Source organism: Podarcis vaucheri (assembly GCF_965113315.1).
Source record: "Podarcis vaucheri genome assembly, chromosome: 2".
Taxonomy (NCBI): domain Eukaryota; kingdom Metazoa; phylum Chordata; class Lepidosauria; order Squamata; family Lacertidae; genus Podarcis; species Podarcis vaucheri.
Genome location: NC_138760.1, coordinates 35,281,542 through 35,307,970, shown reverse-complemented (window position 1 = coordinate 35,307,970; position 26,429 = coordinate 35,281,542). Strand labels below are relative to the sequence as shown.

At 43.2% G+C, this 26,429-nt stretch overlaps 1 protein-coding gene across 2 annotated transcripts in view; it reads right to left on the bottom strand.

Annotated features, from left to right (window-relative positions):
* Positions 1 to 26,429, bottom strand: part of DNAH17 (dynein axonemal heavy chain 17) — a 97,562-nt gene that overhangs the window by 69,107 nt on the left and 2,026 nt on the right. Inside the window, exons 2-25 of one of the 2 annotated variants that reach the window (XM_082213328.1) lie at positions 25,793 to 26,155; positions 22,680 to 22,873; positions 21,831 to 22,023; positions 21,625 to 21,724; positions 21,422 to 21,507; positions 20,191 to 20,316; positions 19,255 to 19,410; positions 17,589 to 17,675; positions 17,091 to 17,258; positions 16,732 to 16,848; positions 14,562 to 14,830; positions 14,227 to 14,422; positions 13,361 to 13,507; positions 11,974 to 12,082; positions 9,852 to 9,955; positions 9,556 to 9,696; positions 8,365 to 8,508; positions 6,911 to 7,093; positions 5,647 to 5,901; positions 4,755 to 4,924; positions 2,667 to 2,889; positions 2,055 to 2,171; positions 678 to 764; positions 142 to 294 (exon numbers count right to left, since the gene is read on the bottom strand). In XM_082213328.1, coding sequence (XP_082069454.1) covers positions 142 to 294; positions 678 to 764; positions 2,055 to 2,171; positions 2,667 to 2,889; positions 4,755 to 4,924; positions 5,647 to 5,901; positions 6,911 to 7,093; positions 8,365 to 8,508; positions 9,556 to 9,696; positions 9,852 to 9,955; positions 11,974 to 12,082; positions 13,361 to 13,507; positions 14,227 to 14,422; positions 14,562 to 14,830; positions 16,732 to 16,848; positions 17,091 to 17,258; positions 17,589 to 17,675; positions 19,255 to 19,410; positions 20,191 to 20,316; positions 21,422 to 21,507; positions 21,625 to 21,724; positions 21,831 to 22,023; positions 22,680 to 22,873; positions 25,793 to 26,131 — 3,864 coding nt within the window. In that variant the 5' untranslated portion in view covers positions 26,132 to 26,155. Of the gene's footprint in view, positions 1 to 141; positions 295 to 677; positions 765 to 2,054; positions 2,172 to 2,666; positions 2,890 to 4,754; positions 4,925 to 5,646; positions 5,902 to 6,910; positions 7,094 to 8,364; positions 8,509 to 9,555; positions 9,697 to 9,851; positions 9,956 to 11,973; positions 12,083 to 13,360; positions 13,508 to 14,226; positions 14,423 to 14,561; positions 14,831 to 16,731; positions 16,849 to 17,090; positions 17,259 to 17,588; positions 17,676 to 17,896; positions 17,915 to 19,254; positions 19,411 to 20,190; positions 20,317 to 21,421; positions 21,508 to 21,624; positions 21,725 to 21,830; positions 22,024 to 22,679; positions 22,874 to 25,792; positions 26,156 to 26,429 lie in introns of those variants that run through there. The other variant, XM_082213329.1, reaches the window with a different exon arrangement.

The following is a 26,429-nucleotide window of genomic DNA, read 5'->3' as shown; positions in this document are numbered from 1 at the left end:
TCAGCCGTAAAAAAAATGAGAGCAATTGGGGTATTGACCTCATTATTCTCATTTCCTCATGGTAGAATTCAACCTCTGGATGCAGAGTTCTTTCACTTGCCCTACCTGACATTTCCTAAGATTACAAGGTCAAAGACTTACCAAGACAATCATATCCCAGAGCTCCTTGAGCAAGCGCACTTCCTTATGGCAGGCCTTCAGCTGTTTGTAATCTGGGACAGACACCTCAAACAAGCCTGCAGATTTGGATAGGGCTTCCATATCTTTCTCCATATTGGTGATCATTCTTTGTTGCTGGAAGCATTAAATGGAAAGGGGGTTAGTCAAAGTTGCAGGCAGATGAACGCAAAGAGCAAACAAGTAGGGTACAGCACTGGAAAGCGTAATGTTGCAATGTGCTTCTGGGATATGCCCTCTAACATGCCTGGAAAGTTAGATTAACCTTTTGCTCCACTGAAGTCTCCTTCACGCATGGTTGGTGGCATATGCCCTACTCATCACTGGCAACCACATGCATATGCAGCCCCCAAGAAAGAGAAACCACCGAGTCCAAATTTCTCAGCCAGTTTTTGAAAATGCTATTTTACTATGGCACTAAAAAGCACACTATAATAGGTGGCATTTGAGGAAGGCATAGATATTGCCCATATTGACTTTCCTGACTTGTAGTAAATTACCTTATTGAGGGATTTATATGGATCTGGATCAACATGAGTGAATGGTGCCTCTTCTCGGAATTTCTCCCTGAACTCATGCTGCTTAATCTGGAGGGGGTGGGGGTTTGGAGGAGAAGAGAGAGAGCAGAATATCCTAGTTAAAGCAGGATCGCATAGCATCACATCTGGAAGGCAGGAGTTTGTTGACTGCGGCTCAAGATTAGAATTATGATCAATCTGGATGACGCCATCTACAGAAACAGCAGCAGAGGGTTCTGCCCAAAACATTCACAATAGGACACAGGCTGTGGGGCAAGACAAGACACTAGCAAATCATGAGCTACAACCTCATCTCTTTTTAAAAAGTTCTCACTGCCCACTACATGCTGTGACATCACAGCAGCTTACAACAAAGTAGATTCGGAATTGGATGGCATCTGGTATGCCTCCTTCCAGCAACTCCTGCAGCCAAGGCGGTGCCAAACATGTGGCTTTATTTTCCTTTGGACCACATCAGTGAGGCCAAGAGGGGGGTCTTGTCGTCTGGGCAGCCCAGGACCTCCATACATACTACCTAAGTTTCTGCCCTGGAGAGAATTAGAAATGGAGGCAGCAGCTATTGCTGCTGCTAGGGATGGGGAGGATATTCAGCCTGGTTTGCATTTTCATGTGTTACATTCCTCCATATCAATGGGAACAATGAATTTGAATGCTACGAATATTTAATATTAAACACTTCTTTGGGACCGTTTCTTAAATTTTCTGAAAATGCAATATTCTGAGGACATTCCTTCCGTCCCTCCTTCATGGATATTATTACAGTGATCAATGGGAGAAGAAATTATGAAAAATGAAGTATTGGCACTTTATTGAAAGGTTAATAGATTCTGGAAGAGGCAAGTCTGTTAAATGGAAAGTCTGTTAAGCTGCATGTTAACTCACACTTGCCAAAACAATGCACAAACTGAAACACAGCTACCATTCAAAATTCACACTTCTCAAAATTCAGCTGAAGAATGTGTACAAAATGTATACAACAGGGATAAAAATGCAGGTAATTAAGAAGATAGAAAAAAGAGGCATTGTATTAAGGAAAACTGCTTGCAAAAATGTGTATGTTAAGACACATTTTCATATGCAGTTTTGCCTATCAGGAGAAACGTGCACTGAAACACTGATGAATTTTCATGGAATGTTGCAAAAACATAGCAAACTGAACACTGGAAAACTGAGAGAATGGATTTGTCCATTCTGGACAGCTGCCAAATTGAGACTATGGTTGGTAGGCAGCCCATCTGTCAGTGCCTTCGGCCTACAAGTCCCCCTGAATGTTTGGTCTGTGGGGAGCTCAGCATGCCAGCTGAGCAGAGAATACATTGCACTGCAAGAGAAAGGTACCTCAAACTGTTGGCATTTCCTTCGGATAATGGTAACTTCATTTGCTTGCAGAGGAGCCACATTCTGCTTGACTTGGAATGATAGCTTTTTGGTGTTATTCCATTGTTCTGGCAATTCCTAAAAGCAAACAAAGAAGAACCCTCAAACCTCTCAGAGCACTGTGGGGCCGGGGGGGGGGGGAGGGCTTGCTTGGTAAAACAAATGCAGGAAGGGTAAGAAGAGGGGAAATCTGAATATGAGGAGGAAACACACTTTGGTTTGGTAAGGGTCTGCGGAAATGTGCAGACTTCTGAACTTAATCCCCCCCAACTCTGTTAATAATAATAATAATGGATAAATGCTATGATGCCGCACGTCCAAAGCGAAATCAATCATATTAAATAGATTGTAATGCACAATGGCTTCAATCGTGGGCAACATTGTGATCACTTTCAGATTGTGTTTATCAGATACATTCCCATGAACTTTCCTGATGTGTTATTTCTGGCCTGGTTTCCCACTATATTTATTTAGTCTTCTACAAAGCATTGAGGTCATTGGATCACACTAAAAAATGGCAACATGAAAGATGAACAAATATGTATTGAGTGAAAACCATTTGTAATAACTCACGTGCAACTGCATATGGATTTCTTCAGGCATTTCTTCTCCATATAGTTTGAGCAACTCAATGGTTTGCTTTAGAGGCTCAAACATATTGTCAGTAGCCACCTGCCTTTCTTTGACCCTCATCAAGTGTCCCATCACTTCCACAAGCCCATCGTAGTCACCTTCCTTCACAGGTTTGGTTAAGCCTGCATTGACTTCTTTCATGAAAGTGGAAAGATCCTGAAGGCTGCAATGGAAAAGGTTCCAGTTGGGGTTAACTTTAACAGTACAAGGAACAAAACATTGAATTTATTTCTGATAGTTCTTTCTCATTATGGAAAGAGGATGGCATCCTTGGGGGGGGGGGAGGAGAGGGATAACAACCTCTAACTAATTTGAGAAGGTACCAAATTACCATAAATAAACTTAGAGTTTCCATATGCCCTCTTTTTCCCGGACACACACCCTTTTTCAGCCTTAAAATTTCTTTCTGGGTAGATTTTTAATATATAGCAAAATGTCTGGGTTATGCATATACATAACATAATATATACAGTGGTACCTCGGGTTACGAACTTAATTTGTTCTGGAGGTCTGTTCTTAACCCGAAACCATTCTTAACCTGAGGCACGCTTTCGCTAATGGAGCCTCCCACTGCCACCGTGCCACCAGCGCATGATTCCTGTTCTCCTCCTGGAGCAAAGTTCTCAACCCAAGGTACTACTTCTGGGTTAGCGGAGTTTGTAACCCAAAGTGTTTGTAACCCAAGGTACCACTGTACACATATACACCTTTCCTGTTGTTAGAGTTGAAGAGGAAATGGCTGCCTAGCCCCTTTCACATGACTAGAGCTGCCCAATAGCTGGTTGTCACACGATTCGGTCCCTGTGCTGTTCTTCTCCCCTGTTGCGTGATCCACAGAGCTTGAGGCTGGAAACCATGGAGGGATAGGCCCGGGAGCCCTGGTAACTGGAAGTGGAGGGTGCCTGGGGCTTTGCCGCCCTTGCCCTGTGGCTAACCGGCTCAGTGGGTGGAGGGAAGCGAGGCTGATCCAAGCCCCCTTTTTTCGGGCTCAAGAGTGGCGGTGGCGAGTGGGGGGACTGTTCTGCTCATTCACCGGCTGGTGGGTAGTTACTTTTGGCTATGCCAGCCCAATCAGAGTGGCTCACTCTGCACTTTATGTGGCTTTCGTAACAGTAGCAAATACATGAAGCAAGAATGTAAAACATGCACCATTATATGTTAAGGTCTCCATACATGAATGTAACACCAATGCACTCACAGTGAATGCAATCACTGTTACAAGTGTGGAGCTACTCTCAGTCTCTGGTACAAATTAAAAACAAACAAACACTGAGTTGGCTAAATATTCAAAATATTTTCTTGTTCTGATCCTCATTCTTTTTTTGGAGTATATGTGTGGCTTTATAATAACAATTTAAAATAAAAATAATAAACTGCAAATGTGTCTTCTTTGCTCTTCAAAATATGGCAGCCCTAGTTTTAAGCAACACTTTCTAACCATTTCCATCTTGCCCTCTTGCAATTTTTCTGGACCTCTAGAGATCTTATGAGTATGGAGAGAAAGATATTATTGATCCCACAACTGTGAGCCAAATGCAGTGTTTTATGTAGTAAACCACGCTGTGATCCTTGGTTGAAGGGCAGTATGGAAGCAAGAAGCAACAGCAGCTGAAATTTTACCCACGTCTAGAAAGCTAATTCCAATATGATTGATTGCCCAAGCTGGGATTCCTCTGACACCAGATTCTTCAGCTCTGGGATCTGACCTTTTCTTTTATGTTGCAAAGCAGGGCTTTTGTAATTGGGGGACCTGATAGAGGTTTATAAAAGTAGGGTCTCAAGTCACTTTTCTCCCTCTCTCTTAACATATCCACTAAAACTGGATGTTACGATGGGTGATACAAGACAAAGGAAGTGCTTTTTCACACAAAAAATACTTAGGCTGCATGTAACAGGTCTGATTCAAAGAATGCATTCATAGATTTGTAAACCGAGCACTGGCTGATTGTGGCCGATTACCGTACATGCAGGGAGAGGGGCTGTAGGAATGGAAAGCTTGGAAACTGACAAAATTATTCCCCACCCTACCTGGTGGTCACGTGGTTGATGAGGTGCTGTTTGAACATCAGGCTCCAGCGTTTGATGGTATTCAGGAGCGCTTGCTTGAAGGGACGGCAGTCACTTTGCAGCCAACCGTTGAACACTCTGGTATTCTCAAACTTGGACACTTCTTCATAGAGCTTTTCATAAGTGTCAATCTAGAAACAGCAGGGGGCGATGAGATGCGATAGCTTGTGATGCAGATTTTCTACATGCACATCAGTAACGGGAACAGAAGGAAATCATGATGGAACCACTATGGGCTATGGCATTTGAGTGTGTGGGTTCCCTCCGTAACCATCTGGTTGTGAGCTAGAGTGCCCTAAGAGGAAAACCTACTTTATTCGAATTTTTGAGTTCAGAGTTTGTGTCTCTCCCTGACAGGTGGATTCTAATCTGCTTTGCTATGTGAGTGGGGACTTACGATCCCCTAGTGAAGATACTAGGAAGGGGGGGGGGCAGCGTACAGGGCTATGAAGGGGATAAAACCACTTACACATAGGACACATAAGAACTCCTTTAAGCTTCTCCCAAGTTATTTGTGCTGGGTGTGAGTCGATTGTTAAAAAGTGTAATAAGAACGTAGAAGATAAATTTTATGTGCATTCCTGACAATGCCAGTTTTGCCAACTGGTGATGTAAGAAACAGCGATTTTACTCATCTTTAGTGTGAAAATGCCCAAAGATTTGTGCATTGCTGAGGAAAGATGGGGACTAGGAGGAGAAAAGAGGAAACAGGAAAGCAATAGGGATGTTCCAACGTTACTCACTTGCATGAGGGATGATGTAGGGTTATAAAGATGGAGTTTGTGCCATTGAGAACACAACACAACACACACATCAATTTGGATGAAACGTATAGACATACTCCAACCCTCACCTGTAGCTGAAACTGGTCAAGGGTGGGCGCGACATGAGGCAAGTACTCCTCTGCGTGAGACTCCAGCTCTTCAGTGGTTAGAGCGTGGCCAAAAGTGAGGAAGCGCTGCATGAATTCATGGGGGTCATCCATCCAAAGGTACGAATATTTCTCAAATGAATCTTCATATTCTTCACCTTGTTTCATGGCATTGACCACAATGTTCCCAATCTCCTCTCGTATCTCCATCAACTCTCCCATGTCTTCTAGGTCAACCTGAAAGCATCAGGGAATCATTAATGGAGTCACAAAAACAAAAGAACAAGCCGAGTATATGGGCTTCCCACTGGCATCTTGGCTGGAACATAGGATGCTGGACTAGGTAGATCTTTAGATCTTACGTTCACCAGATTCCAAATGAACAAAGTATCCATGCCAAGAGATAACTAACAACATTCACATATTCACACAAACATTGACTGACCAATGTTCCCTGTAGCATTTACAGGTGACCTGGAACTCTGAATAGTCAAATTCACACTCTGCAACCCAGCTGTACTTTCTAGGACTAAATTTTCTGGCTTGCCTAGAATCCTCGGATTCTGAAGTTTTCTTTTAATTTTCTTTTTAAGTTATTGTGCCTACAACCTAAAAGGAAATATGTGGGTGACAACTGCAACCCTCCTGTCCTAAGGGTATGCAATCAGATTGCTTTATTGTTTTCCTTAGCAAGCATATGGAGAAAATATTTAACTATAGTCAAATGTGGAAACAGAGAGGGACCAAAGCATGCCTACCAATATGGCCATTGCTTGCTTTCTGTCCACTGAAAATTGGTAATTATTTCACAATAATTATGTGTTTCTTCTGGAACAAAATGCATTTATTTATTTATTTGTTCTTTTATTTATATATCTCTTATTTGCCTAAATGGCTTCTACAGAATGGAAAGAACATTGAAACATAGCTGCTTGGAAGTCAGATGCAAGCATGGCAAGAGTTTGGGGCAGCTAAGAATTCTGGGCGTGTAGACAGACACATATGTTCCTGTGTTTTATTTTCGTTACAAGACACGTTCACAGGAATTCTCTTGTGAACAAAAATATTTAAACTGAGCATTACATGGGACCTGAAAGCAATGCTTACGAGTTCCTTATGAAGTATATGCTAGCCACTCATCCTACGTACCATTACAAACCTTGGCCTGGTTTGAATGTCTCTTTAAACTGGGTGTTGTCAACCTAGCACCCACAGAAGCCTCACTGTGCGGAGGCCCCAGACCAACCTTATAGCTGGACTTCCCTTTTGCCAGCCGCGGTATCAGCTTAGCTGTATCATAGATATCGTTCATCAGGTTTTCCACCAGTTCGAAAAAACCTTCCTCTGCTCCCACTTCCAGAGATGGACGATACCTCAAGTCATCTTTATACAGCTCCATGCGCACTTCAAACAAAGGGGCTACAGCAGCCTGAAATGCACCGGTGCGCTTTTTATTGGTCAGTCTTCACTCTTGCGTTCAAAGTATTGTTTACTACTGCTCTGTCAGTTCCCCACAACCACTAGCCCTTTTTGTATACAATTACCATTCCCCATGGGTTTCCGGCTGACGTAGCAATTTATGGCGCTAGTTCTCCACTGCCCTCCGAGGTTCCGGCAAGGGAAAGCCAGGATTTATGAGGTAAAATGAGCAGAGGGCACTGCAGCCTTCTTTGGGTTCCCCCTCCCCGTCCCTTTGTTCTAACAGTTAAAGAAGCCACCTGGTTGGTGATAAACAGGCCTAGCCCTGCAGGACCTTGCTATGGATTTACCCAGTGGTTGCATTCAGGGCCAGGGAGGAATTTGCCTTGCAGGCTAATTGGGCCTGTCTGCAGTTTCTGCCCACCTCATAGAAATACCACAACTTTTGGGTAGATAAGGCATTGGGTTGGATACTTAAGTCAAGGAGAGAAGGGGGGGGCTCCATCCCATGGCAATGGGTATCCCCTTGAGTCTGGAAGGGGTGTTTCCTGTCTAGATTAAGGTTACCAGATGTCCCCATTTTCCCGGGGACAGTCCCCAGATTAACAGTTTTCTCAGCATTCACATGCACATAGCAAACAGTAAGTGTCCCCAGATTCATTGGAAAAAAATCTGGTAACCTTAGTCTAGATGCCCAACTTGGGGGCTGAAGGATTTTACTGCAGGTGATCAGATGGCACCCTAGGGTGCTCAACCTTAGGGGTTGACAGTGGTCAACCCCTAATATCCATCAACAAGCAGGCAGGCTGGTTGATTTCAGAATACACACCCAATGCTTGCTTACATCTGTAATCAGTAAAGGTTGTGGACTTATTTGACACCAGCATTCACTACTAGCAAATAATATACAGGCATGCTCAGAAACCATAATGTCTCTGGATGGGAGTGGAGTTTGTCTAAAATTTATACAAACTTCCCTTCCAATACCTTTTGCGAATTTCCTACCTTCCATCACCAAATCCTCAGTTAAAAATTAGAAATATACATATACCAGAATAAGCGGGTCTTAGTAAGAAAAAATGCTTGCATGCACACACCCTGCTTAATTGATTCCTATTGCAAAACCTTAGTTCTTTTGCTCACAAAGCTTGAATTTACTTAGTTATGAAATTAAGCAACCAGAAGGTGGTGACAAAGCTCTGGCATGTGGTACTGATATCCACTGATAAATTGGTGCTTCAGGAAATACCCTCCCACCCCGCAGAAAGCTCACCAACGTACATCAGCAGACATGTTGCTGAGCAGAAATTGCAGCGATTTGCGGATAAACTTAAAGTAGCCATCTAAAATCATGTCATCTATGAATTCCACATAATTAGACCACATTCTTGTTGTCTTGTCTGCCTTGAACAATTCTGCATTTTCCTGCAAACAGAAAAATCATTACTTGGGATACGCATTGTAACAAGACAGGTGAGATTCCTTCTCCTGATGATGTATGCTTTAATGTTGATAAAAGCCTAATGTTGTCTCATAAAACATTTGGGTAACTCCCAGAATTACACCAATAATGTCAGAACTACCACCAGATGGAATGTTGATCTGGAATTCACTTGAGAGAAACTATCCTTAGGGTAGTCAAGATGTCAAATACATGATACAAGATGTCAAATACATGATCATATTCACTGTTTCCTGTCATGAGTATGGACTTGCTTATACAGAATAGTATACTGGAAGAAGTTTTGGGTGCACCCGGATGCAAGTCTGTTCTTGAATTGGGGCTGTTTGCGCATGCACATTTTTTGCAGCATTGAAATTAAATTGTCTTTATCAAAATGCCAGTCTTCCTGTTGGAAACCGCCCAGAGTGGCTGGGTCAACCCAGTCAGATGAACGGGGTACAAGTAATAAATTAATATTGTATTATTATTATTTTCCAATTTAATCTGGATTGTCGCTTACCACAGGACATCTGATAAGTAAAAACAACCTGCCATACATCCAGTGTCATAAATGTTAGCACATTTCTTTGCCCGAATGGTTTGCTTTGTGGGCGTGCTGCTGTTTTGGTGGGTGGGCGGTCTCTTATTACTTTCCCCCTACACGTTTTCTTCTCACCTGAGCTTCACCTGACCATTTTGTTTCTGGCAGCAGAGGGTGAGGGAGGAGCGACTGAGTGTTGGAGGGACCAGAAACAATAACAAAACCCACCCCCAATGCGTTATTCCACCAATATCAGTTCACCAATGTGGACAGCAAATGGCAGAATAGCACCAAATGCCCATTGCTTAAAAAGTGAAAATATGTGAAAACTAACATGGCAATCACACACAAACGGGATTTGAATGACCATTTGTGATATAACGCCCACGTCTGGGAACAATCTCTGTAAAAAAAATAATTACCAGATATAAGCCCTACATAGAACTGTCTGCTGTTCTAACTCCTATGAAAACTCACTCTTTCTCACCTCAACCATAGCCTGGATCTTCTGCCCGGCATCTCTGATTGCAGCATAGCGTTTGTGGATGTTTGTTTGTTTCCCATCCAGATCAAGGAGGGCTGTCTCCTTATTGTCTTTCCTTTCAAACAAAGGACTAGCTGACCATTCCTGTAAGAAGAACCAGATATATGGAACATGTCTTTTGACTGCAGCTTGAAAAAATAAGTCACCCGGCGAAGGGCAAAACTAAAAATTTATAAAGGAGAATCTTTTTCTCTTTTTTAAGTGCCTAGTAAATTCAGTAGTTGTCACATGCTACATACCTGCATAAGCTGCCCAATGTTCTCCACGTTTAATTTCGTTTTCTGAATTCTTGTCTCTAAATCATATAAGACATTTCGCATCTCCTGAATATAGTCCATAACATCTGGTCAGGTTATTATGGTGGGGAAAAAGACATAGTAATTAGCAGCTGACTCCCAAGGCTTCCCTTTGCCTTTTGTATCTAACCTCCTTAATAATAATAATAATTTTATTATTTATACACCACCCATCTGGCTGGCTTACAGCATATGTAAAACATAGAAAAACATCAAACATTGAAAACTTCCTGTTACAGGGCTGCCTTCAGATGTCTTCTAAAAGTTTTCTAATTCTTTATCTCCTAGACATCTGAAGGGAGGGCGTTCCACAGGGAGGGTGCCACTGCTGTGAAGGCCCTCTGCCCAATTCCCTGTAACTTCGCTTCTCGTGGTGAGGGAACCAGCGGAAGCCCCTCAGAGGAGAACCTCAGTGTCTGAGCTGAACAATGGAGGTGGAGATGCTCCTTTACGTATACTGAGCTGAGGTCTTTTAGGGCTTCAAAGGTCAGCACCAACACTTTGAATTGTGCTCAGAAACGTACTGGGAGCCTGTGAAGATCCTTTAGGACTGGTGTTATATAGTCCCAGCGGCCACTCTCAGTCACTAGTCTTGCTGCCGCATTCTGGATTAGTTGTAGTTTCTGAGTCACCTCCAAAGGTAGCCCTGCATAGAGCAGATTGCAGTAGTCTAGGTGGGCGACAACAAAGCATGTACTACTCTGGCGAGACAGTGCGCAGGCAGGTAGGGTCTCAGCCAGCATACCAGATGGAGTTGGTAGACAGCTGCCCTGGACACATCTTTACCATCTCCAAAAATGTTGTTTGACACCAACATCCTCCCATTCCACTGATGAAGACAGTAAAATTCCGAATGGGACCTCTCTGGATTACTGGTTCAAAGTACACAGTATGGGGAGAAGTGGGATGCTGTCTGACCACATCTCTGCACTGTTTCTCTTCAGTAATATATAGCTGAAGTGGAAATGTGTGTCTGCCCCCTGCAAGTAGCAGCTATTGAAGAAACGGAGCAGGAGGTGGTGATAAGTAAACCCAATGGCACATCTTTTTCTTGAACTTCACATTGCCGGGGAAACATTTATTCCCTTCCAAAATTTGTAGGCTGCCCTTCATCCCATCAAAGCAATCCCAGGGTGGTTTTCAACTTTATATAAAACACAACAAATACATCAAAAGCACACCAGCGATTACAATGATAAATTAATTCAACTAATTATTAACAACAGCATGAGAATACTAGAAGCAATGGGAGATCTTACTAATGTGCACCAAATGTCCGTGGTTAATAAGATTTTTTTTATTGTTGGCAGAATTCCAACAAAAGTCTCTGCCATCTGTACTTCCAAGAAAAAGGGTATTCCACTGTATTTGGGGAGGGGGTGTTGTTCTTCTCTCGCATTACCATACAGCAAGTCAGGAGAGCTCCCTGCTGCCTCAAATCACAAGGCCAAGGATGGATGGTATGGGAAAAGCTGATTCGACTAACAGCTGTGTGACAGGCCAGGAAAGACTTTAAATACTAATTCCAAAACCTTAAATTGGGCCCTGTAGCTTAGAGGCAGTCAATGCAAATCCTGAAAGCATTCTGCACTAGCTGTAACCTCTGGACCATCTTCGAGGACAGCCCAGTATAGAGCACATTACAGTAGTCTAGCTGAGAGACTATAAGAATGTCAAGGCTGCCCTAATCCAGGAATGGCACGCTAGTCAAGAGCTGTTAACAGGCAGGCATTCCTCCCCCCTGAGGCAACTTGTACCTGATGTGACACAGTGCTAGATCCAGCAGTGCCCCCAGGCTACAAACCACTTCCTTCAAGGCGAGTAGGTAGAACAAGCCTACATCCAATTCCCAGATGCAGGAGTTGTCATCCAACAATATCTGGAGGCTCAGCGGTTCTCCAGTCCTCCTTTAAGAGGTACTAGTTGGTGCCCGTTTTATGTGAAGGCAGATGGGCTTCAACTTGCAAACTCTGGTGTTGAGCACTTCAATTGTTTGATCAATGCACTCAAAAACGAAGGGCGGTGGGCTACAGTTTGTAACAAATAAATGACAAGAGTTTTGTACCTTCATTGCTCCAGTACAAGTTGGTCTCAGCTTTTCTCAGGCCAACGTCAATTTCTTGCAGCTCCCCCTTGACCAGTGGAAGTTCTACTGTCAAAATTGTCTTTTTGATCTAAAAGCAAGCAGCTTATTGTAATGCACAGAGCTCATCATGCTGATGCTTGAGATGCATAGTGCTCTCTTAGGTAACACCCTTCTCATCTCAACCCCTTCCAGGGCCAGCACCAAGCATGGTCAGGCATCTGCCAAGAGCCTGCACCTCAGCAGAGGGCCCACTGATAACAGACCCCTTGATCTCCTCTTCACCATTGCAAGTTGCTTGTTCACCAGCTTCTGCCCCTGGCCCAGACTATGGTGATGAGAGGGAAAGGCAGTAAGCAGGTGGTACTAATGATGAGGAAGAGCAGCAGCAGCTGTCAGTGATAAGGAAGGCGAGGAAGTGGACTCACTGAGGGAGTAGAACCCAAGCAGGGTATCTAAGCACAGGCCCTCCAAAACCTGGAATTGGCACTGACTCCATCCTAGACACTTAGAGAGGTCTGGACCCCTGACAAGGAGTTTCTGCTGGGATCAACGGCGGGGCATTAGGATTAGACTGAGCAGGAGATTCAGCAGCTGCAGGGCTGAACTGCTGAACCTCAAAGGACACTAGTGGGTGATTTAGGCAAAGCAATAAACAAAAGAGAGAAAGTGACTTTCTGTACTGTCTTGTTCTGCCTTATTCCTTTAAGTTTTGTACATTGTACAGTGGTTTTCCATTGTGCTCAGACACCATTACTCGGAATAGCGGTTAAGAGTGATGGATTAGAACAGGGACCATGAAGATCACTGGGTCATCTTGGTCCAGTTACTACCCTTCAGCCCAATCAACTTCACAAGGTTGACACGAGGATTAAATAGGGGTTAGGGAGAATAATGTATTCTACCATGAGCTCTTTGCAGAAAAATGCAAACTACAAACCAAAGGAAAAAATACACAGCTACAGTGGTGCCCCGCAAGACGAATGCCTCGCAAGACGGAAAACCCGCTAGACGAAAGGGTTTTCCGTTTATGAGCTGCTTCGCAAGACGATTTTGCCTATGGGCTTGCTTTGCAAGATGAAAACATCTTGCGAGTGTTCCGATTTTTCCCCGCTTTCCCCGCTTTTTCTAAGCCGCTAATAGCCTTTTAGCCGCTAATCCGCTAAGCCTTTAATAGCCACTAAACCTTTAATAGCCGCTAAACCGCTAATAGCACTAATCGGGCTGCTTCGCAAGACGAAAAAACCGCTAGATGAAGAGACTCGCGGAACGGATTAATTTCGTCTTGCGAGGCACCATACTTCTTTATTCCATAGATAGATAGATAGATAGATAGATAGATAGATAGATAGATGATAGATAGATATACCTTGTTATACCAGCCAACTATGAGATCCAAGTTGTCCACAAACTTCCGAAATGTTTCATTCTGAGAAAAGAGGCTTCCAGCACTGTCCGGAATTTCCTTCTGCTGCTGAAAGTTCAGGTACTTGACTTCACGGAGAACAGCTACCAGCTACACGATAATATAGTAGGGAGAAATGAATGCCCTTCTATAAATGGAAACACCCCCCCCCCCGATCTAATGGCATGGCCTTCCCTCTCTAGATGAAGACCAGGCACTTGGAAGGAAGAGAAAGGGAAGTGTGCGGGACCACGGGAACTGAGTATGGTTCCACACCAGGCATTTACTGTGGAACTGTTACGCTTCATTCACTGACTTTTTACAGAATATCCACATGACGCCATCACTCAGTCACTACCATCCTTTCTCAAAAAACCAAACCAAACCAAACCAAACCAAACCAAACCAAACCAAACCTGGGGTTCTCCTGTCTTTTCTCAGATTACAGAAAGAACGAAAGAGTGGTGCAATCTCCACAAGTGGATATACCTTTAGTGTTCCTCTTCATGTCTTTTTAAAAGGGTGGGATTTTAGCTAGCACCATTCAAGGAAAGTAGACTTATTGGGAAAGTGGAAACTATTCACGGTTCAGCGTGCCTCCATTATAACATTTGGGGTGGGCACTATTTTATGACTTTGTTTTTTGAAATAAATGTTGAAATTATCACTAAAACAGGATTCTTTTTTTTTTTTAAGGAAGTACAGAAATGTACACCCATATAGCACCACCGCAGCAGTGTAGCATTATATCACTATAGCACAATAATATATTTTCTAACACATAGCAGCCAGAAATCACATGCTAGCATGCTCTCTTCCTATTCACACACCTCTTTGCTGAAATTCACACTAATAAGATTAGTCTCTGGATCTCTATGGATCAGTGGCTGCTCTAGGTTGAACTGGCAATCTCTGTCAACCCGGCCAATCCAATCTGCATAAATTTTCTCACGGTAACCTTGCAGCAAACGTATCATTTCATCATACTTTGCATATATCAGCTTGGCCTCAGAACTGAACATAACCCTGCAGAAAGGAGAAAGTTCAGTTTCAGATGGGCAGTGGAATTTAACTGACACTGCAAACGAAGCTGCCTTATAGCTTTTAATATTACTTCAGGAAATAGCGTGTGGGTAATGTGAGTTATAAATGATTTGCTACTCACGGATGATCAATGGCCCGCAAGTCTTTCCTTGGGAGCTGCAATCTTTCCTGGAGTTCCAAAGCCCACTTCAGTTGCCCGGCAACAGGGGGCATGTTTTTGCTAAGGGGAGGCACACCATCACCTGCTGCAGTGGCAGCTATTTGGGCATCATATAAAATCTTTGCATTGGCCAGCTCAACATTGAACATCTCCAGAAGGGTAGCATAGTGCGGTGCTACGTCTGCCTTTATTAATGGTCGATCCAACAGGGATGCAAACATATGGATTTGCTAGAGAACAAAAATCACAAAGGAGGTCCCAGTTTTTAAAAATTATATGTTTTCTGAGATACATTTGTAAATCCATTCTGAATTATGCTAAGCAAGTGGACCTGCAATAACATTTTGCAGTAAGAACTTTCCTCCTAAGAGGTGTGTTCCTGTTTAGGGTTCTAGCCAGACAGCCATACTCTCCTCCAAAATGTTTTATTCCATTCCCCTCCCTAGGTTTTCTGGTTTTCTTTTCCATCTGACACTCAACATGCCATGGGCCACTGAGTATACTCAGTCCGCCTTGTGCCTTTTTTTTTTAGCAGGTATTTAATTCTGTAAACCTTGGGGTTCCCCCCAAGACAAGCTAAGAGCTTTCCAAGTTGTTCTATCCTGTTGACTCCCAGCACCCAGGTTTGCTATTAGAAGGAGTGATCCACATTGACTCACATCCCGGTTCTAGTAAAAGCAACTTTAAACCAAATCAAATAGATGACATCAGCTTCTGTTATCCCTGGTGAACTCTACCACAGCCTTTACATGTTATAGCAATTAATTTAATATCTGCAAATGGCCACAATCACTCTGTTGCATTGGTGACTGACTACCTTTGTATGCACTGCTGTCCAGACTGGAGACTAAACTTGATATATAGTGGACACTCGGGTTGCGAACATGATCCATGCGGAATGCACGTTTGCAACCCACAGCATTTGCAACCCGCAGCGGCGCATCTGCATATGCGCGGGTTGAATTCAGCGCTTCTGCGATTTTGCGCTTCTGTGCATGCGCAACCGCCAAAACCCAGAAGTAATCCGTTCCGGTACTTCCAGGTTTCAGTGGTCTGTAACCCGAAAAAACGCAACCTGAAGCGTCTGTAACCCGAGGTATGACTGTACTTGTTAATTGGGATAATGGTAAACCACTGGTAAACCATTATTATCATTTTTATAGTCATATGATTACATGATTCCTAGCGCCCATTTATCAATTTAACAGGCCATCAACTGGTGTCTAAACAAAATCAATAAATCATAATGAAAGCAGACATTATGCACAACTCATTAAACACAATTATTAAAAAGAGTAGAAAATGAGGAGAGTACTCAGAAAGTGGCAGTGAAAGCTTTTGTTGTTGTTTAAATGCATTCATGTTAGTTCACCTACACTCAGAGATCTGCACTGTTTGCCAGCTTGCTACTGGGCCAGTTTCAAGATGTTACTATTGGCATATTGGGACCAGCTTACCTACAAGATTGCCTTGCCTCACATGTGCCTACTTGACCACTTTGATCAGCAGAATTGGCACTACTAGAGGTGCCATATAATACCTGTTCTGGATTTGTAAGTTGTTTCGTGTGACAGGCAGCACCTGCCCTTTGAAACTCCCTGCCTTTTGAGATCAAGCAGATCCCATTAACAGTTAGCCGCAGGACAGAAGACTGAACAGGCAAAAATGGTAACCGGCTTATCATCTTCCTTGCTATGGTGAGATGTAGTCTGTTCCTACTTAAATCATTGTCATCATTTCTAAATCTGCATACACATGCACATGAGTGTGTGCAAACTTGGTACAAAGCTGTATTCTCTTTCCCCCTCTCATTTGGTGATTATAAATGGCACTCAAAGAAGTAGAAAGGAGGTGGGCTGACACTGAGAGAGACCCCACACAATCCCGCTGCTTACTACCCTAGGAGATGTTTGCTTGAAAATTTAATGCTAATCTTCAGTGGGCTCAGATCTGAAAAAGCAAAGTATTTTCTTCCTTGCATGGGATGGACCTTCCATGGCAGCTAGGGACAAAACTGGCTTCTTTACCTGCAGGAGCGTAAATTACTGCTTGCTCCTGCAGGTAAAATTACTGCTTGCTCCACTGCAGATAAAGCTATATGGGTTTAGGTTAAACTCAGGAATGTATGTACCTTGACAGCAGATTCAAAACTGGAGCAGTCAACAAATCCTTGATAGAAAATGGTGGACAGCCGTCGATCTAAATCCTGAATTTTGATCTGGAAGTCTGCAAAGTCTTCATCAAATTGCTTTCAATTATAATAATAACAATCAACAACAACAACAAATGAGTTATAACAATCATGTACCATATCTGTTGACTTTTAAAACTTAATTAAACCCAAGTAGAAAATAAGCTAGGCCAACTACCTTGAAGAGAATACATTTGTTGCTATAGTAATTAGAGCACATTGGGATTTTGTCCCTTACAGTAAGCAAATAATTTATGCCATCTACATATGAATAAATGTCCCATACTGAAATTACTAACCTCATCTGCCGGATCTAAAGGATCATATTTGCACTCAACAAAGACCTTAACATATTCGAGAACCTCCTCATAAATTTGAACCACCAGCCTCCCTAAGATATTGCCTCTCACACCTCCCAATTCAATTTTCTCCAGTTTGAGAAATTCAATTGAAGTCATGTATAGTTCCTAAAAAAAATACACAAATGAACACAGTTACCAACCGCCTCCTTCTTTTGAATAAACTTTAAATGACTTGGTTTTGCTGCTAATCAGCTCTCTTTACATTCCTTAAACAGGAAACGCTTTTTTACAAGTGGCTTCAACACTGATTATTTTAAACAATAACAAGGGTCACTAAAATTTACTTTGTCCAGTGTTATCACTTTTAAATATAGTTTTCTGAAAACAAAAATATGGTATGTGATTTTAAATATCATTACACACACACACACATTTTTGGGGTCTGTGCAACTTTTAGCTATGGTTGTTTCTTATTCTAGATAGTTTAATTCTCACCTCTATTGTCTTCAGTCTGTGAAAAAATGAATTCATTCTAGTGAAAACTAGTGTGGAAGGGAACTCCCAGTACTGGGGTTCTTTGTCCTGCAAACAGAAACAAGAGAGTGTGACCAACTCTATATAGGCAGCAGCTGCATTTAGCTGCAACTTTAAGGCCCCATTTGCACTATATATATTTAAACTGGTATCATACAGTAGTATTATCTGTCTAAAGATGTGTAGGTCAGAGAAGCTGAATAAGAAATAGTTTTGTTAAAGGACAATGAACAACAGTCTCCCCCCCCCCCCTTAAGCTACGTTCTCACTCTGCTTTCAGCCCTGCTTCCTGCTTAGGCCTAAGCTCCTAAACAAGATATGGGAGGTGCCCTTAAAGGTATATTCACATACCACTTGAAACTGCCATACTTTCTCCCACAGGATCCTGGGAACTGTAGTTTATTAAGGATGCTGAGAGTCATTAGGAGGTTGCTATTCCCCTCACTTTCCAGTTCCCAGAGTTCCCTGGGAAAAGGGAGCGACTGTTAAAGCCGTCTGAAAACTGTAGCGCTGTGCAATGGAAGAAACAGTACCCATGGCCTTCAAAAGACCGTTTTGTCTCCGGGACTGCAAGGAGTGGGAGGAACCCCTAAGGGACTTGCTCAAAGCTTGTTGCAAATTGCTGCTCACTTAGTCCCCAGGTGCAAAGGACATGCGTTGTGTGCTGCTTGAATGGAGTTCTGCGGCCATTTTGCTCTGTGACCAAACAAACATCCCTTCCAGTCATAACTTTGCACACGAGCTAACAGAAAAAAACAAGCAATGCACAGACCGTCACCATGATTTCTGGTGCTTTGTTTGTGCAGAGGTCTGGAAATCTGAGCATAGCACAAAGATGCCCCCTTGATAATAATAAAAATCTGTACGTACATGCTCAACTCGGCTGCCATGGGTGGGCAGAGGAGGAGGAGGAGACAATAAGAAAAGCATGCTAGAAGAATGAATGGGGAAACAGGTTTGCAGATGTTTCCCCCTGAATAAAACCCAGGCAAAATCTGAGACAAGAAATCAGGTGGGAATGCAGAGCTCCGAACTAAACTGATAATGGGAAAACTAAGCCCAGACTTAACGTAAATTGTGGATGGGCCCTCAGTGACCAGCCAACCTGAAGTTGAGGGAAAATTGCTTCCTAATATGAATTTTTCTGCAAGTAAAATTCTGAAATTGAACAACTGTATCTAGAAGCAGCCCTGACCAGGTAGAGCTGTTTAAAATAGTTTTCCACAAGAAAGAATGGGGAAAATTTATAATTTATTTAGGAGACCAATGTAAGCAAATGAAAACATTAGGAGCATTTTAATCTCACTTGTAATGTAACAAATACAATGGACAATATGGATAGATATAAAATATAGATTATGAAATAATATGCAGTTGAAAACGTTGACAATAAGACCCATGGAGAGGATGGGGGGGGAGTCTCCAGATTCAGAGAAATCTATATGGATATGTATGTAGTTTTGTTATAAATTTATATCTGTAAAGTGAAATAAAAACATTTTTTAAAAATAAATAAAATAGTTTTCCACATTATTAAATGGAATAACTTATACGGAATGTGCTGCACTGTGAAGTTCTGAGTAATGCTTTCTCTGAGAACCAAAGTCCACTGGTATCAGTAACCCACCTTAAAAAACGTGGGCATCATATCTGTGCAGCAAACGTCGTAAGTCTTGTAGAGTTTCTCTATCACGGAGATACCCAGCTTGATCCCTCCTAGCACCTCTTCAATTTCACCTTGTAAGCCCTTGAGCACTTCCTCGGGACTCAGAAAATTACGTGTCTAAATAGAAAGCAGTGTAGTCAAAGATGACGCTTAGGTGAACAGGGCACATTAAAGCAAACTGGAAGTAGAACCCTGCAACAGTTTGGCAGTGCAAGGCAGTGCATTGATGAATCAGTCCCTTCAGGTAGTTGTTATATTGCTCAAAATTTATCAACACAAAGTGAGCTTGTTACAGCAGGAAATAATGGCTTTCATTGATGCTGTGATTTAGGCTCCTCCACTGCCTGCTTATGCACATGCAAAGTGATAGGTCAAACTGTCTGCAAATCTCATCCAAATGGGAGGACAAGCAATGGTTGGGACTCTGTGACAACAATACCATTGACCACCTATACCCCTGACTTTCCGCAGCACACCTAAGCATGTGTACCATTCATTTTTCCTTTGACTGTTGAAACACAAATGTGGGCAATCCTGAGCTCACAACTGGAATTGACCAACTTCTTACTTGTTTCAGTGGATCAGGTATGAACCACAAGATAGAAGCAAGAAGGGCAAGTCCTCCCAGTGCAACAATTTCTGCTGAAATTTTGCACTCGCTTTAGGCTCTTAACCAAACCTGCCCAGGCCCTGTTTCATTTTCTATTCCCCACCCCACCTTCCAGTTAACCAGTTTCAGCATCTGCAAAATAAATTTGGCTGAAACTATATTTAATGGCTGCAGTCACCAAAACCAAAACCAAAACCAGATGGAAATTAGAAGAAACGAAGAAAAGAATATGTGGAAGGGGGGTGGGAATCCCCCCAATCTAGAACTTTATTTTCACAGAACAGTACCAATTCAATGAAGAGGTTACAGATCTCCTGCAATACGACAATGATCCGGGATGGAATGTTGTAGTATTCAGAATTGGCCCAGATCAAGCATACGGTGTACATGACATTGCTGATGAATGGAGGAAGCTGTGTGGACATATTAAAAAAAGAGAAAGTAAAGGTTTCAAACAACTAAATTTCACATGTTTAAGGTAAGGTGGTTTATTTTTAACTTGAGCTGTATGCAAATGGCCTCTAAAAATTCTCCACCCTATTTTTGGACGGACAAATTTACTGAATTTCTCCAAAGGGAGCATAAATTCTTCAGCAATAAGTGACGCCGCATTTGCATCATTTATTTACCCCAAGGAAAGGCATGAGGCAGAGTGCATGCCTAAAACCCAGGAATTCCTGCAGGGATACGGATTCCTGTGAGTAGCTGGGCATTCTTCATCTCTGTTTAAAATATTGGTGGGTAGGTGGGAAACTTGTAGGCAGTGGTGGAGTTTCATGCTCCGGCACCAGGGTGCGGAGAGCAGGCGAGGACGGGGATGGCGTGCGTCCCGGGGGCGTGGCATGCCGCCTGTGGGGGTGTGGCGTCCAGCGCGGGCAGGGGGGCAACCGCAATGGCACCCCACCAGGATCACACTGATGGGGGCGGTGCACACTCCTCTTCCTCCACCACTGCTTGTAGGAACATCACGACATCCATGGAACTCTAGTTACCAATCTCAGACTTCTGAACGTTGGCTCTTGTTCCTGGACCAAGCTTATTGTTGCTACTTCTTGTAAGAGCACTTGGACTCGATTCTGCACTTTCCTAGCTACTAAGGACTGCTTAGGCTACCCTTAGATTGCATTATTAAATGTTAAGAAATGAACTTCTTTACTTGCAGGTAAGTACAGCTCTGATTGGTTGGGTGGAAGCTAGGACATAAGCTCCTCTTCACAGAGGTGTTTGTAGGCCATTGAAAACAGCCTTTTTTTGAACTTTTTGGATAACGATGGACTTCTTGGTGAACATTCACCATAGTGCTACATAGAATATAACCCTCAGTAAAGTATTGTGGAAGACACACAAAATGTATACACCAAGCCTGCCCAAACTGTTGCCTTCCAGATATTTTTATACACCATTGTAGCAGTAAAAATGGCTAGCAATTCATTTTTTAAGAGGGTCTTAGCAGTGATGCATAAGCAAGGTGGCCTATTTTAATTCTCAAATGTTATTTCCCCCCTTTAATATATATACCTGATGATATTCAGCTTGTTCCACTTCTTCCAACACAACTTTCAGTGGCTGCAAGTACAAGTTAATATCATCAGCCTCCTTCAGTCCTGTATAAAACAAAAATGACAGAGTAGGTAAATTAAGGAGGGGCTTGAAAGCCATTTGTTACATATGACCCAAAACAACTTGCTGGCGGTCATTTATTTTAAGAAAGGAGGTAGTACCTGCAGAGACGTCCTTGAAAACATTCCTGAGTGCTGGCCAGTAACAGCTCTTTGCCCTCTCCAAAATATCAGCAATCTTTTTCACCTGAGGGGCATACAGCTGGGAGAAACAAAAACACAAAACCCCCAACTTTAGCAACTTGTTTTCATGACCATATGGTGGTTTGCAGTCAGGTCTCATGAAGTACCCATAAACTCCCACCTACCTGTTCATTTATACACTGCAGGTTAACCTGCCGGCTGTACCAGAAATCAAATTCCACTCTGGGTAATGGGTTCAAGCCATCCAGAAGAGGCTGTGCTGAGTCTTTGCTCAGGATATCTCGTATCTGATGAGACCAGTCAATGATGATGGTTTCAATGGAGTGTAACAGCGTACTGTCCACAGCTCTAGGAAGCCTGAAAGAACCCACAAAGGACAGTATGGTGAAAACAGTTTTAACTCCTGATCTCGAAGCAACTTGCATAGTGGTTATTAACCTCTTTGGGGTCACAGGCCCCTTTGAAAATCTGAGGAAACCTATGGAATCCCTTCCAATGCACATAAACACATACACAATTTTGCATACTATTTATTTTATTGTTTGGGGTTTTTTTGCACTTGGTTCACAGACCCCTTAAAAGTGGACCTCCTAGGTGCCATGGGCCACAAGTTAAGAACCTCTGAACTAAAAGTTAATAAAGGGAGCTCCATTCAGTTACTAGCCAGCCCGGCTATAATATAAAACTCAGTAAATTGTTCCAGGATCTCTTTAGCTGCAGGAGCACTGCCTAATGGTCCTTGGATTCCCTCCTGGGTCCCTGTGCCTTTACAACCAGGAACGTTTGTATTTCCCTTTGTTTGGGCCATCGCTCTTCCTTGGTGGTGGGCATCTCTGAGGATCACAGCATGGAGGCATGCCAAATACATACATGCAAGTTATTGCCCTTTAGGGATGAGAGTAGCCTTTTAAAAAAATAAATGAAAATAATGGGTTCTGCATATGCTGCACATACACAATGTACAAGACAACAAGAAGTATAGACATTGGCAGACATTATTTTAGGGCACCCACGTGTCAAACATATCCGCTGAACTCTCCAAGGTATCTATGTGGTCTGGCAAAGGAAGCAGTGTTTTCCCTTTGATCTTTCCTCCCATCACAAACATCTCATTTTTCAGTCTGTGTGCTGCCCGTATAACATCATCAGCCACCACTTGAGGCCATTCAGCAAGGTTTTCGTGCTTCATAAATAAGGAATAGACCACCTAGAGGGAAATAATTGCTCTGTTTCAAACATTACTGATCACAACACTGTATCGAATTATTTTTAATAAAATCTAAAAGTTTTCTGGAAAAGTCCAGCCTCTTTTTTTAAACATCCCAGTGGCTGGAACGTCTTTTTTGGAAGTCATGGTCCTATGATTCTGACAGCCACCACATCACTGCAATGCCATCATAACATCAGTATTACATTACACTGGTGCAATGGTAATGCACCATTTCAATGTATTGCCTTTCACCAGTGCAGGAACATGGCAGTGAGCCTAACCCTGCCCAGCTGGAATAACTTGAGGACAGAATTGCACTGTTAGGCTTTGTCAGGCAGCCCAGCATACAGAAGCTGTGAAAAGGGCAAATCCTACACTAGGGATATTTAGGAATGGGATCCAAAACAAAACTGCCAATATTGCAATGCCTTTCTACAAATCTGTGGTGTGACCACATTTGGAATACTGGGTGAAGTTATGTTTGCCACATCTCAACGGCGATATTGTTGAACTAAAGAAAGTGCTGAAAAGGGCAACAAACTCCATACCTGTGTACCCCCCCCCCTTTAAAGTTTTTGTTGAGTTGGCTGCTTTGTAAATATCAAGTTTTATAAAGATGGGCAAACCCTCACCGCCACAGTCCCAAAACATTGCAGTGCTCAAACATGCTCAGGAATCACTCTTTGATAGTAGGTTGTGGCAAGTCTGGGACCATGAGAAGCTGGTGGCAGGGCAAACCTGGAGGCCCCGACCTGGCCACAGTGAGCCATGTGATGGTCACCTCCAGGCTTGACTACTATAATTCGCTCTACGCGGGGCTGCCCTTGAAGCTGTCTCAGAAACTACAGTGGGTGCAGAATGCTGCAGTGATGCTCCTCACAGGGTCTCTGCCATGGGAGCATATTCACCCAGTGCTTTTCCAGCTGCACTGGCTCCCGGTGAAGTACAGGGTCAGATTTAAGGTGCTGGTTTTGACCTTTAAAGCCCTTCATGGCCTCATACCTATGGGACTGCCTTTCCTGGTATGCCCCACGGAGGACCTTAAGGTCCATAAATAGCAACACCCTAGAGGTCCCGGGCCCTAAGGAAGTTAGATTAGCCTCAACCAGAGCCAGGGCCTTCTCAACACTGGCTCCGGCCTGGTGGAACGCTCTGTCTCATGAGACCAGGGCCCTGCGGGATCTGATTTCTTTTTGCAGGGCCTGTAAGACAGAGTTGTTCCACCTGGCCTTTGGCTTAGAATCAGTTTGATTCCCTCCCCCTCTTTCTTTTTCCTTTGTCCTCCTGTGAAGAGGCTGCATCCTAATGTTTTAGTGTTGTATTTTAATCTTGTTTTTTAAATTGTATTTTAATCAACTTGTTTTTATTATTGGTTGTTAGCCGCCCGGAGCCTGGTCTTGGCTGGGGAGGTCAGGGTATAAATAAAATTTATTATTATTATTATTACTATTATTATTATTATTAGTGACCACGTTAGTGCTGTTTGCTGCAATTCTTCTGTGTTTGTGTCTTTGTCTTGCATCATCATATGTTCCTGTGCTGCTCTTTGGGTTACTCACATTCAGTTCCCTGCACTTCCAGTAAAAGCAATCCCAGGCAGCAGGTGATGTGATGTCTCCCTGGACAGCTGCTGCCAGTCAGAGCAGGCATTGCTGTGGCTAGGTGGGAAGCAGTTCTTAGCTGGTGGAAGACAGCTTCCTATATAGCTTAACATGTGCAAAGAAAAGCAAGGGGCTGGGTTTGAGCATTTACAAAGAGGATAATAAACTTGCCAGTGACTATGTTAATCATGTCATCTGTCCCAAAGCGCTGGAAAATATTAGTGCCTCTGGATCCTGAGTAACACTCTGCCACACCAACAAGAGGCAGAACCATAATTAGAGAGAACATTTTGTGCAGACTGAACCAGTTGTTCAGACAAGTCCAGGAAAGGCTCTGGCACAGACATACCCTAAATGTTTTCTAATGCACAATTTGAATATGGTGAATTTAATCATCAACCAGTATAGCCAGGTGTCAGGGAACTGCCATCAGTGCCGGAGGGAGAGAGCAAAAGCCAGAGGGATTCCAGAGAGCGTCCAGGGATCGGGAGAAGCAGCCCATCTTCTGGGGAAGAGAATCAGCATAGCACCAGTGGAGAAGGGGGGCGGATGGGGGAAGCGGCGAGGCGGTCCCATGACTCCTTGCCTGGGACCAGCGGGGAGAGTAGGGGTCCTCCGTTGCCCACGCCCTCCTTGCGCAGAAGGCTTTCGCGCAGAGAGGGTAGGCAGAGACTAGGCGTCAAGGAGCTTCTTTGCTGGAAGAGGTTTAAGAAACGCCCACTGACGGATTCTGCCAGCGTCTGAGTCAGCCACGGGTGAATGGCGTCCGGACAGATAAGGTTTACTTAGGCAGCCAGGCCAGGTGTTCGCACCCAGCCAGGGAGATAGTTGCCTGCTTACGCACGAGCAACCCCATAGAAACCTTCACACCACGGTAATGTGGCAATGCAATTTTTACACTTGGGGCATTTCCTAACGATCAGGAGCTGGTAGGCTTTATTTATTTCTTACACTTCAAGCCTGCTGTTTCTCAAAGACGCATCAGAGAAGGAATTCTACCCTCACAACAACTGTGTGAGGTGAATGTTAAAAATTTACATTATTGCAGTTGTAGGTGATATGATGGGCTTAAGGAGAAGCATCTCTCACTTCCAGACCCAAAGCCTGACTGGCTTTGTCCAACATTGGAAAAGGATAGATCCATTACATCACAGCAGTTTCGTCTGCAACTTAATGAAAGATTGAGAATCCTGTTGGAACCAAAATAAGGAGCTGTATTAACTATACATCCCATTCTCTCTTATGACTATGCTCTCATATGTTTCTTTATAAAGAGATATCATTCAGTGACCGCTAAGAGAAACTGGATGCCCACCTCTTCCACGACAGCCATCATCTGCTCTACAGGGGAGGGGCTGAGATCTCCAACAAGGAGTAAATCCAGAAAGTTCTCTTTGTTAACATTTTCACGCCTCTTTTTCACGAAATAAATTCCTTTGTTCTTCAGTGTGGCTGGGAAGCCAAGACAAGGAACTAGTTGTCCAGTGGGATTGAGCGTGATCACCAGTGCTGTCACATCATGCTTCTCATAGAACTCATTGAGCATGGAGTGGACTTCCTCACTAGTTGCAAACTTGGCCCATTTGTCAGGCTTAACATGGAGAAAGAGAGTGCAGTAATTCTCTATGAAGTCCAGTCGTTTGTCAGTCGCCATCTTGATTCCTCAGTTGCAAACCACCTGAAAGGGAAAAAAAAAACTGACCAGGTAACCAACTGGAAAGTCTTTCTTTCCTGTCTTGAGAAGAAAACGTCCTTGTCAACACGTTTCAGAATACCTATCCAACCCGTTGGGAACTAAGCTTTCTAGCTTCCCCATACATTACATATCTGCACTATGGAATTCATTGCAACTGAATGGGGGCAGGGAAAGATTATTTGGGTTTAATTGCAGATGACAGCTTAATTATAGGGCATGTAAAAGCTCTTTGCATCAGATGCATCTGTGTATAATC